The sequence below is a fragment of the Dendrobium catenatum genome, unplaced genomic scaffold (assembly GCF_001605985.2).
Source record: "Dendrobium catenatum unplaced genomic scaffold, ASM160598v2 fragScaff_scaffold_1557, whole genome shotgun sequence".
Taxonomy (NCBI): Eukaryota; Viridiplantae; Streptophyta; class Magnoliopsida; order Asparagales; family Orchidaceae; genus Dendrobium; species Dendrobium catenatum.
The window spans coordinates 2694642-2707587 of NW_021320019.1; the positions used below are offsets into that span (position 1 = coordinate 2694642).

The 12946-nt window shown below is 35.6% G+C and overlaps 1 protein-coding gene across 1 annotated transcript; it reads right to left on the reverse strand.

The window, feature by feature from the left end:
• Positions 1-1202: 1202 nt before the first annotated feature.
• LOC114581138 lies at positions 1203-12715 on the reverse strand. Its single transcript, XM_028700593.1, has 6 exons — positions 12316-12715; positions 11672-11736; positions 3490-3794; positions 2584-3051; positions 1846-2487; positions 1203-1749 (listed from the first exon to the last, which is right to left on the reverse strand). Exons 1-6 carry the CDS (start codon positions 12713-12715, stop codon positions 1203-1205), a joined length of 2427 nt encoding a protein of 808 aa, XP_028556426.1.
• Positions 12716-12946: the final 231 nt, after the last annotated feature.

Consider the following 12946-nt stretch of genomic DNA (forward strand, 5'->3'; position numbering starts at 1 on the left):
AAAGCACGTTTTAAACCATGTGCATGTGCATGATAGTCATATGATTACTATTTCCTTAGCCTTACATGATTTCCATTTAAGTGCCTGATAACTTATAGTTAAATTTATTCAAAAAAATACTACGATATGTTCTTTTCCTTATCACAGTATTTTGGAGATGGTTAAATGGGGAATTATTTGGTAAGTGAAGTTCCTAGTGTTTGGGTAATGGTTTAACCCAAATACTTGGGAATACACCCCTTATATTAGACATAGATTTTGGTTATATGATTATTCCGGTGTGATGTGTTTATATATGTATATCAAAGGGTTAGTTTAACCAAGATTCAATCCTATCAAGCACTAATGGTACCTATGAAAAATAATTAAGAATATTGTCTAGATAACTTAGAAAAATCCTAGAAATTTTGTACACTTTTTTTTTTTTTTTTTTGATAAAAGCATTAATGCATTAAAAGCTAGAAAAAAACATAAAGAACTACAAACATGATTCCTCCTTCATCAATTGAACAAATGAAGGAGGAATCTTATCCAAAGTAATGTCTTCCCAAATAAAGCACTAAGGAGACCATAACTAGCACACAAGTCTGCTAGTTTATTTCCCCCTCTATGAATGCATTTAAAAATAACATAATTAAAATCATTGAAAAAGTTTAACTCATCTTGATATTTGAATCTGTGATCCTTAGCATCTTGAATCACCTTAATGACATTGAAGTTGTCGCTCTCAATAATAGCTCCTTTGTACTTGAACATCCAATCTTTTATAATATTCTTCAAAGTCTTGATAGCCATAAATTCCAATTGGTATATGTCCCAATGGATACAAGAATTCCCAAAAGCCAATAAGAATCTTCCTTTGCAATCTCTGATAATACCTCCAACTCCTGCTCTATAAGAAGAAGAAAGAGTAGAAACTACATTGATTTTTAACAAACTGGGTAGAGGGGGATGCCAAGTATTCAACAGTCTAGAGGACTGATTAACATCCCATGATTCCGGCAATTGATAGAGTATGAAGATTGGCTGATTGCTTGGACAACAATAGAGGTAGCACTTTCATTCATGCCTTCATGAACCAAATTGTTTCTAGCCTTCCATGAAAAGTACAGGACATTGAAGAAGAGATTTAGAATCATACCATCATTCTTAGAGATATTGTGTATCCACCTATAGCATCCTTGGAGGTTGTTGAATTCGGCCTAAACAAAGCCCCATCTGTCAAGAATATTGATCACCTCTTTGATTTTGGAACAGCCACCAAAAATGTGCTCCATATCTTCTCTACCAATAGAGCATCTTGGGCATTTATCATTCTGTTTTAATCTTCTTTGAACAAGAAATTGAAAAGTAGGTAATGCATTTTTGAGAATTCTCCAGATGAAGGTTTGAACCCGTGGATTCACTTTTGCCTTCTTTATCCAATAAAAAGGTATCCATTCCTCATCTTGTTGCTGAAATTCTCTAATCATTTCAGGAATAGATCTTCCTGGACCTTGATAGATGAGTTCTTTGACATCATCATACATAATTTTATCAATTTTGATATTTAGAATGAGATCTACCAGATCTTTACCAAAATTCTGCATCAATTTTTCCTCATTCCAGCAACCTTCTTCAATGAAACTTCTCAGAAACTGATCTCTATCATCTTGAGAGATAACAAAAGTAGGCCAGCCATTGATTCTTCTATCAAGTATCCACTTATTCTTGAATACTTTGATTGAACTCCCATTCACTACTTTCCATCTGATAAATGGTTCCAATACTTTGCCTCCATTGATTAAAATTTTTCAAGAGGAAGAAGTTTTCTTTAAGCCGTGATTCCCAAAACAAGTACCATACTTAGGAGCTAAAGTTCTATGTAATAAAGACTCCTTATTATTAAGGAATCTCCAAGATAATCTAACTCTAAGAGGAGCTACCCTTGTATATGAAGAATGTAATCCACAACCACCTTTCTTCATTGGCTGGCAAAGGTTATCCCAGCTGATATAATGAAGTCCAGGATTTTTACCATATTTATTCCAAAGAAATCCTCTACAAATTTTGTCAATCTCCTTAAGGACTTGCACCGGCACCAAAGAGTGAGAGCTGAAATAGTTGGGAAATGCTAGGATAACAGTTTTAATAAGAACAATCTTACTTGATAGTGATAAAGACTTTGTTCCCCAAGTATTGAGTAATTTAAGAAGTTTCTCAATGATGAAATAGAAGTAACTAGCCACCATTCTTCTCAAAGTCATCTTAATGCCAAGGTAAACAAGTTCCTTTACTTTTTTAAATCCCATAATTCTGGATATCTGTTTCTTCTTCCTTCTTTTAACATTGCTTCCAAATAGAATGGCAGATTTCTCAGTGTTGATTTTCTGTCCTGTCCACAAGTTGAAGTTAGAAAGAATGTCTTTAACTTCAAGAACCGCCTTCCGTGTAGCTACTGAGAAAAGCAAAACATCATCAGCAAGTAGTAAGCGTGATATCCGAGGACTGTTGGATCAAACTCCAATCCCAATTGAAGAATGTGTGAATGCATTTGTAAGAAGTTGGGAGCATAGGATAAATAAGATGGGGGACAAGGGGCACCCCTGACGAAAACCACTTTCAACCTTAATCCATCTAGATAGTTTCCCATTTATAATAATAGAAAATATGGGATTTAAAACATATTCCAATATTAGATTTGAAATCATATCTGGGAAATCAAAGTAGTTCAAAACCTGTTTTAAAGTTTTCCAACTCATAGAGTCATATGCTTGCTCCATGTCTACTTTGTAAGCCACCATCCCATTAGCTGCCTTAGAGTACCAAAATTTATGAAACATTTCTTGGGAAATGAGTATGTGATCTGAGATGGATCTCCCTCTAATAAAAGCAGCTTGCTCCTCCGTGATTAGCAATGGAATAACCGGAATAAGCCTATTCAAGATAACTTTTGCAGTAATTTTGTAAACTGAATTGCAAAGGCTTATAGGCCTATAATTTGAAGGCATCAAAGGATTAGAGACCTTTGGAATGAGAACCACAAGTGTGTCTTTCCAATTATAATACATACTTCCATAATTCAGAAAATGATATAAAGCTCTTATAAAGTCTTCTTTTACAATATTCCAGTAAAATTTGATAAATGAGTAAATGATCCCATCATTACTGGGAGCAATGTTATTACCCAGATTTTTTATGACAAATTTAATTTCCTCCACTGTGAATTCCTTGGACAAGTTATACTTTTCATCCATACTCAAAATCTTACCAGAATTCGGCTAATCATTCAAATTACAACTTCTCTATTTCCACTTGAAGTTGAAAAACTGCATAAATACTTCTTCAATTTGGCTTTGTTCTTCAAAAACTAATCCATTTTAATTATTGATTTTAAAAATTCTGTTTCCAATCCTTCTAGCACTTGCAAAAGAGTGATATAATTTTGAGTTGCAATCTCCCTCATTCATCCATTTTACTTTAGCTCTTTGTTTTCACCAACTACATAACCAAGCCATAGTAGAATTTAGTTTAGCAGCTTTGGATTTCATCTTCCAACAGTCTACTTCGGATAGCCAACCAGTTTCAGATTCAGTAATTTGTAGTTTAAGAATATCCTCCATTAAACTACTTTTAAGATCTTCAAGATTCCTCAGCTTAGCCTTGCTCCAGAAGAACAACGATTTAAGCGTTCTTTTACATTTGGCATTTAGAATTTGTGAATAATCCCCATTGTATTTCTTGCTCCATTCCTTCTTCACCATAGCAAATGATGCTAGATAAGATCCCCATATATCCTCAAAGATAATTCTCTTCTTATAAGTGGAATTATAATTGCATAAATTAAGAACCAAAGGGCTATGATCGGATGCAAATCAAGCTAAATGCCTCACAGTTAATTGAGAGAAATAATTCAAAGTAGAAGAATTAAGGAAGCACCTGTCAAGTCTCTCCAATATCCGTGAACCTCCAGATTTGTTGTTGCACCATGTATACCTTCGACCTATAAATCAAATCTCATGTAAGTCATTGTTAGAATTGAAAGATCCCATTTCTCTAGCTCCTTGAGAAAAATAGAATTTTTTCCCTCCTCTTTTGTCTTCTTTGGAGGTGAGACAATTGAAATCTCCCCCAACCAGCATCGGATACTCCTCCACATTATAAAACTCCAGCAGCTCCCATAACTCTCTACGTTTGATTATTTCCTTGCTTCCATAGACCGAAGCCACTCTCAATTTACAATTTCTATTTATGGTCAAGTCTCCAATGAGACATTGGGATGAAGATCCCATCTTGGTAAACTCAGCAATATTTGAACTCCAAAGAACTATAATTCCCCTAGAAAGGCCATTAGAAGGAACCAAATCAAATTCCCATTCTTCTCCCATAAGTTTCTTCACTTCTCTTATATCAAATTAAGAGATTTTTGTTTCTAGCAAACCCAAAAAAACAACATTGTGTAATTTGACAATTTCCTTCATGTATAGAGAAGCACTTCTCTTCTTTGCTCCTTTACAATTCCAAAATTGGGGTGAAACTCTAGAACAATGAACTTAGTGACACCATGAACCTTATGTTATAATTTCACTAAATTTAGACTTCATTAGATCAAAAACTAATCAAAATAATAATGAGCACCTTTAGGGGCCTAAAACCTAAAAAAAATGCAATAAATCCAAATTTAATCTAAAAAAAATATTGGCTCAAATTATTCATAATTAAATATACAACAACAACAACAATAACAACAACATCAAGCCTTTATCCCACTACGTGGGGTCAGCTACATGAATCCTTTTTCTCCATTGTGACCTATTATATGTCAAATTCTCGTTTAAATCTAATAAAGAAAGTTCATTCCTAATATTTTCTAACCAAGTCTTTTTAGGTCTGCCTCTACCTTTATTAACATAAGTGAAATCTAATACATCTACTGTCCTAACCGGGTCATTGGAAGGCCGCTGTTTTATGTGACCAAACCATCTAAGGCGACTCTCTCCAATCTTATCTTCTACTGGAGCTACTCCAACCTTTCCACGTATATGCTCATTTCGTATCCTATCTCTTAAGGGTAAAGCCACTCATCCAACTGAGCATCCTCATCTCTGCCACAATTAACTTAATATTATGCTTCTCTTTTAATGGCCAACATTCAGCACCATAAAGCATCGCAGGCCTCACTACCATCTTATAGAATTTTTCCTTAAGTTTGGGGGGTACTTTTCTATCACACAACAAGCCCAATGCATTCCTCCACTTTAACCATCCAACTTGAATTCTACTGATAATATCTCCATCAATTTCACCATCACTTTGAACAATAGATCCAAGATATCTAAAACGTGTACTCTTATTAATGACTTGATCGCCCAAAGTCATAATTAAATATACAATCTAGAAAAATTAAAAGCCCCATCACTAGACATCTAATTTGGCCTTAATTTGCAATTAAAAAAATAAATAATTAATTAAAATAAATAATTAAACTTTACTTAAAAATTTCAAATAAATTTTAAACACTTGAAAACACTCATATAGTTCATTCTTGAGACATTGGAGGGATTTCAAAAGGTTTGGAGTTAGTTTGGTGAAAAAATAAGAAAACCTCCTTAATGAAGCAATTAAATAATTCAATTAAATGTCCAAATTTTAAAAATTCATAACTAGCGGGTAAAACTAAAAAAAACAGCATAATCAAAGGCATTAGAATCCTCTCAAGTTCTAATATTTATGAAAAATATCAAATTTCTTTAAATCACCATAAATCAAAAAGTTAACCTTTTGGTCAACATAGTTAAAAAATGCACCCAACCTTTGAAAAATTATAATTATTTGTAGAAAATTCTAAATCCAATAAAATTAGTTCCATTTTACTCATCTTAGGTGGATTGAAGAAGGAGATAACAATTCAAAAGTCTTCCATGCATATGCAACAGCTAGGCAAAACAAAAATTGGATAGATCAGGTGAATGATATTAATGGCTTGTTGATAAAAGATCAAAATTAGATGGAAGATGTTTTCTATGATTTCTTTAAAAGCAAATGGATGGAAAGGAAGTTTTTTCTAAAGGGTTGGCCTCCTCTTTTAAAGGTGTTGGATGACGTTGATAAAAAGATTTTAGAAGTTGATTTTACGAAGGATAATATATTTCTATCCAACTTGGAAAGTCATTTTGAATGGAGCTAAATTTCTACATCAGATACTGAGATGGTAGGTGATTACTTGTTGTGATATTAATACAGTAGAGGATGCTTGGAATTTTGATAAAAGTATTAAGAAGTGGCCTACGTTTGTTGTAGAGATGAATGAAGATACTCAATTTCTCAAGGCTTTCATTAGGGATGAAGAGTGGAATGAGTCCTAGTTAAAAAGTTTTTTCATGCAGCACCTAGTGGAGGTTATCATGCTAGTTCTTATTCTTACTGACTTGCAGAAAGATCAAATGGAGCTGGTATTCAAATGTAATGGGAAGTCTATTTGGGCACTAGTTTTAAAAAATATATTTGAAGATGATGGAAAAGACAGACATTGGAGATGGATAAAGAAGCTCAAGTTGTTGCGAATCTGAAATTATGGATTAGACTTTTGATGATAGAAAATATTTATGTTTTTTCTACGACTGCTTTGCCTACCAATTTTCCAGGATCACACGATTGAATGCAACTCAAGCCAGCTCAAGATCTAGTAGATTTAGGTTGAGTCAAGTCTGTATTTTTTCCTTTCTTGAGTCAATTGTAAAAGTGGTTCCTAATGCTAAGTAACCTTACACAAACATACTTGAGGGGTTTTCTGAGTTTTTCTGTTTTGAGTACATCATCCTGGACGAAGAGAGAGAGAGAGAGAGAGAGAGAGAGAGAGAGAGAGAGAGAGAAAGAGAGAGAGAGAGAGAGAGGAACTTGTGAGGGGGAGTTTGTGAGAGGGTTCACAAAGGTTTCTCTAAGTAAGGTTCCAAGTTGTCATCTCCGTTCTTCGTCCTTCATCCTTGGGAGGTTCTTGGGAGGTCTACTTCAGCAAAGTTCTGGGTTCTCTGCCCGCTTTAAGAGGAAGCAAAAGGAGTCGGTTCTCTGCCGCACCGGGGTTGGGGAAAAGGAGTCTATTGTAAAGGCTTCTCCGCCTAGCTCTGTGAGCTAAATGAAAGACATTTTGTTAGTGCAATACTTGGAGGGTGCCTCCGAGGAGTGGACGTAGGTCAAAGATTGACCGAACCACTATAAATCCGTTGTGATCTTTCTTTATTTTGCTTCCGCGTTTATTTATTTTTCGCACTCCGATTTCTGTGGTGATTTGGTTTTAAGTTTTGTTGTGCTTTATATAAGGAAAATTTTTAAAAATACTAATTCACTCCTCCTCTTGGTTAGCCTCGGGCTAGTTCTTAAGGGCTTAACATTCCTAACGAACTTTCAAGGGTTTTGAAGTGAGAAACAATGGCTGGAAGGCTCTGAATTTAAAGGATCGGCCAGATCGTCCAGGGCGATCGCAGGATCGTCCAGGACTATCCAGTGCAATTATTGTGAACAGGCCGATTGGTCAAAAAGGCGGTTCGATCGTCCGAGCCGATCAGATATCAGCCGGGACAATTAGACACAAACGATCGTCCCGAGGAGTCGGGTCGGATGACCATTGAAAAAGCATATCGTCCAGGCCTATTAGGTGGATCAGCCAGGACCATGCTCAATAATAGATTGTACCGGCCGAATTTAAAACGTTTTAAATCATGCGCCGCGTGTATCGTCTAGGACGAACAGTGGATTGGCCCGGACGATTGTCCAAAAATAGATCATCCTAGGCAAAATTATAGATTTTAAACGTGCGACACGTGTATCATCCAAGATGAATAGGTGTATCGGTCAGGACGATAACAAATAAATGCATTGTCCAGGACAAAAAAAGTATCGGCCAGGATGATCAAGATGATTATAGCAGAGTTCAATCATATCGTCCAAGATGATAAAGGATCGTCCAAGACGATTAGAGCAAAAAGTCAGAGTATTCATCAGATGGAGTTTTTTGAAGCACGAAAAGCCGATCGTCCAGGACGATATAAATCGGCCAGGACAATGTGACAAAAAAATTTTAAACTCAAAGGAAGGATGGAGATGATCAGAGAAGTTCCAAAAACAATAAAATCATCTAAGAACAATGATGTTATAACATTAAAAAGCCATAAAAATTAGCAAATAAACAAGTTTTTTTTATTATTTAGCAAGACATGCATAAAAAATGCTCCAAAAAAAATTAAATTTGAAAGATTTGTAAAATCAATGTGTTAACAACATCGAAATCTGAAAATGGTAGAATATCCGATCCTGTTAACCCTAGCTCGAACTTCTTTCAGGGAAAAAATCATCTTTTGATTTTCTTTGTGTTTTTCTAGTTTGTTTCTCTTCTAGTTTTAGTTTCAGATTTCTGTAGTATGTTTTTTTTTATATATTTTGTTTTAGTTTTTGTTATGTTTTTATTTGTGTTTCCCTCCTTTTTGTGATGTCAAAAGGGAGAGTAGTATGATGTATCTTGTACTTTTAATTCTTAAACTTAGTGAACTATTATTTTACTAAATTGCCATAACTATTTACTGTTGTAACTGTTTGAAATTCTCTGTTTATGTTTGTCATCATAAAAAATGAGGAGATTGTTGCAAATCTGAGATTATGGATTAGACTTTTAATGATAGCAAACATTCATGTTTTTTTTACGACTGCTTTGCCTACTAATTTTTCAGGATCACACGATCGAATGCAACTCAAGCCAGCTCAAGATCAGGTAGATTTAGGTTGAGTCAAGTCTGTATTTTTTCCTTTCTTGAGTCAATTATAAAAGTGGTTTCTGATGCTAAGCAACCTTGCACACACACACTTGAGGGGTTTTCTGAGTTTTTTTATTTTGAGTATATCGTCCTGGACGATGTTCCTATCGACCAGGACGGTTCAACTAAAAATAGAAACCCTAATTAGGGCATCCTGGTTAAGCAGCCGTCATTAAGCAAATCATCCTGGACGATAGGCTCAAATCAAAAAGAATCAGCCTACATGATCAATTTAGGTATTCTTTATTTTAAAATTATAGGCCCGGACGATCTCCATATTGGCCTGGTCGATACATCATAATTATGCCTAAATAAATCTGTCAATTATGGAAAGCAATTAAGGCTGATTGATATGATCACATTGGTCTGGCAGATCGCAAAATTGGCCAGGATGATGGACTGGACGATTGACATCGGCCAGAGTCTGTTCAGGGCGATGTTCAGGATGATTGTACTCGAATTTGAACTAATTGTCCAGGACGATATTGTATCAGCCTGGACGATATAACTAAATTTCTTCTGATCGTCCTGATTCATCCCGGCTGATTAAGTTTATTTTGTACTGATCGGCCAGGACGATATTCCTATCATCCTTGATGATAATGTCGGTTCTTGAAATTCTATTTAAAGGACCTAAATTTTCTCATGCAACAAGACCTTGAGTGCTGCTGTCTTGACCTGAGAGAGCCTTGGGAGAGGGAGAGAGAATGAGAGAGAGAGAGAGAGAGAGTGAGAGAGAGAGAGGTTCCAAGTCGTCGTCTCCGTTCTTCGTCCTTCATCCTTGAGAGGTTCTTGGGAGATCTACTTCAAAAAAGGTCTGAGTTCTCTGCCCGCTTCATGAGGAAGCAAAAGGAGTCTGTTCTCTTACACATCGGGGTTGGTGAAAAGGAGTCTGTTGTAAAGGCTTCTTCGCCTAACTCTGGGAGTTAAAGGAGAGACACTTAGTTAGTGCAATACTCGGAGGGTGCCTCCGAGGAGTGGACGTAGGTCAAGAATTGATCGAACCACTATAAATCCGGTGTGATCTTTCTTTGTTTTGCTTCTGCTCTTATTTATTTTTTGCACTATAATTTCTGTCGTGATTTGGTTTTAAGTTTTGTTGTGCTTTACATAAAGAAATTTTTTTAAAATACCAATTCACCCCCCCCTCTTGGTTAGCCTCGGGCTAGTTCTTAAGGGCTTAACATCCCTAACAAACTTTCATAAGTTAAGGCCTCAGGTTGAAATATTATGGTGGAGTTTGAGTATCAATGATATCCCCTCTAACGATTTTCTAATATATAGGAGGCTTTTGAACTTCAATGGATTTCTAAGAGGGTGTAAAGATGCTGAAAACCTATAACATATTGGTTTCAACCGTGTGAAGATTTCTTAAGTGTTTTCTACTCTCATAAAATAGGGATTTTTTTTCTGATTGTTGCTGCTATTGAAGAATGTATTCGGGTCTTGGAATATCTTGCTAAGTCTAAACCTTTTGTTAGTAACTTTTATTGTTCTGCTATTTTCTTAGCTTGGAAGAGTAGAAAAAAGTTGATACATATGGTGGAATAGATATTATATCATTCATTGCAGCTAATTATGTTTGTTACGCTACTGCTTCCTTTTGTAATAATATGATTTCGAAAATCTGGGATGCGAATTAGCAAGTTCAGCTTTCTCCTTCTTCTTGGAATCCCCGTCCTCCAGATTGGATTAAACTTAACATTGATGCTTCCTTGGTGAGTTTGTATAAAGCGGGAATATGTGGTATTTTCAGAGATCATAGAGGAAAATTTTTTATGTGTTTTTGGGTTTTGGTAGTCTGCATTGGGATTGTTCACAGGTGGAGTTGTTATCAATTCTGTCTATGAGAAAGTTTCTTCCAAAGTGGATGTTTAAAGTCAAGGGTATCATTGTATAAGGTGATAACTACAATGTTATTGATTATGTGCAAAGTCTGCTGAACAAGAAAGCGGTCAAGGAGGACTTACTAAAGACAGATCATTTATCTTTCCTTAATTATTTTAATAAAGTTTTATTTCTTTTTTCTAGTAGGAAATGTAATAGGTTAGTGGACATTTGTGCTAACCATGCTCTTTCTTCTGATTTTTTTTTGGGATGATTTAAGTAGCAATAATGTTCCTCCTACATTTGTTGATTTGGTAAAGGAGGAATGTGATTTGGGGGATATCACTTAGCTGGTTGTATTTTGTCTTTCTTATTTAATAAAATTGCTTTATGCATACCTTCATATATATATATATATATATTGGTAAGTTTAATTTAACTAAACACCCATAGAGATGCATTTTTGGTTAAGAAATTCACCCATAAACTTCTTTAAATATAAAATCTATCAAATCCTAACTCTTGTTCACTACTATCAACAAATGTCAAATTTCTTACTTAATGAGCCCCTTTTATTAGGAAAATCTTTGACATGTCTAACAATTTCTATCAAGCACTTTGAGTATTTTAAGTACTCATAATTTACTTATGTGCTAAGTATTTGATACATTTTTAATAACCTAATTCTAGGATTAGATGATCAATAATTGTAATCATCGTTTAGCTTTCATGAATATAAATAGCTAAGTGTGACAAACCCTTGGTTTAATTAATTTTGAGATGTGGTAGTGGAATTTGATCATCGACATTAAGAAACAGTTCGTTTGATGATAGAAAATAATTTAAAATATTCAAATCCGTTATGAATATTTTTGGATATAAATAAAACAAATATGTCACCTTATGTCATTATTAAATGAAATCAACTATTTAGAATTTAGATTATATGTAATATCTCTCATTTAAGTTCAATCAACCAGAAATTTCTAAGCTGTAAGTGACGTCGGCCGATAGGACGACGAACGAACAGCTTGCGATTAGGAGACGAAAGCAAAGCTTACCTTCTCCCGAGAGCTCAACGGAGAATTCTTACTCCTTTGTCGAACTCCGATCACCACCTGTACTCCTACAGGATACAGAAAATTCAAAAAGAATTAATAGGGATTTTTTATCTCAACATCGTCTGTCTCTCGCCTTTATTTGAATAGGCTTTATAGCCGCTGAAAATTTACTCAGCTACAGGAAAAGCAACATGCGTATTCACACGTATAGAAAAACGAGTATTACAAAGAAAAAAGGAATGAAACAAGGGAAACAAAAATAGAGGAGGCGGTGTGACTGAAACAAGGGACACTCCGGTGTCATTCTCCCAGGGTAGGAGAATCATCTAACTCATAGTGAGGCGTTAGATCAGCTATGTTAAAGGTAGCAGAGATGTTATAATCGCCCGGATGGTCAATCTGGTAAGCATTATCATTGAATTTTTTAATAATGTGAAAAGGGCCATCAGCTTTGGGTTTTAACTTCACAAAAGCTCCTCGCGGAAACCGATCTTTCTGGAGATGAATCCAGACCATATCACCTTCTTTAAATTCAACTTTCCGTCGATGCTTGTTAGCTTGATTCTTACACTTGGCATTGTGCTTTGCAATGGTTTCTTGAACGGTCTTATGCAACTACTGTATTTCTTGACTACGCTATTCACCATCAATACTGAAAATAGAAGGAGGTGTGTTTGGTATGAGATCTAGCGGAGTAATGGGATTATACCCATAAGCGACCTCAAAAGGACTGCACTTGGTAGCTTGATTAACAGAACGGTTAAAAGCAAACTCGATCTGAGCTAAGATGAGATCCCACTGGCGGATATTCTTCCCAACAAAACACCTCAACAAGTTACCGAGACTGCGATTAACAGTTTCAGTTTGTCCGTCTGTTTGAGGGTGGGCAGCCGAGCTGAATTGCAACAGAGTGCCGAATTTTTCCCAAAGAGTCCTCCGAAAATGGCTCAAGAACTTTACATCCCGATCAGAGGTGATAGTTCTCGGAATCCCATGAAGACAGAACGATTTCTCTGAAGAATAGATCCGCGACGTGTGTGGCATCCAAAGTCTTTGTGCAAGCTACAAAATGAACCATTTATAGAATCAATCCACGATAACCATAATGGAGTCCTTATTCCTCTGGGTACAGGGCAATCCGACTATGAAATCCAAACTGATATCCACCCATGGAGAAGAAGGTACCGGTAGAGGTGTATACAATCCTGCATTGGAACCGGAAGTCTTAGCTCGTTTACAGACACTACAACTTTGCACATATCGTCCCACGTTCTT

Bases quoted from the DNA above. Each gene is read 5' to 3' on its own strand.
- LOC114581138 (XM_028700593.1), bottom strand. From the start codon at position 12,715: ATGCCACACACGTCGCGGATCTATTCTTCAGAGAAATCGTTCTGTCTT. The intron at 2,488-2,583 runs GTGCCCCTTGTC...TTGATCCAACAG, and splicing joins GAAAGTGGTTTTCGTCAGGG to TCCTCGGATATCACGCTTAC. The intron at 1,750-1,845 runs GTATGGTACTTG...ACCATTTATCAG, and splicing joins CATAGAACTTTAGCTCCTAA to ATGGAAAGTAGTGAATGGGA.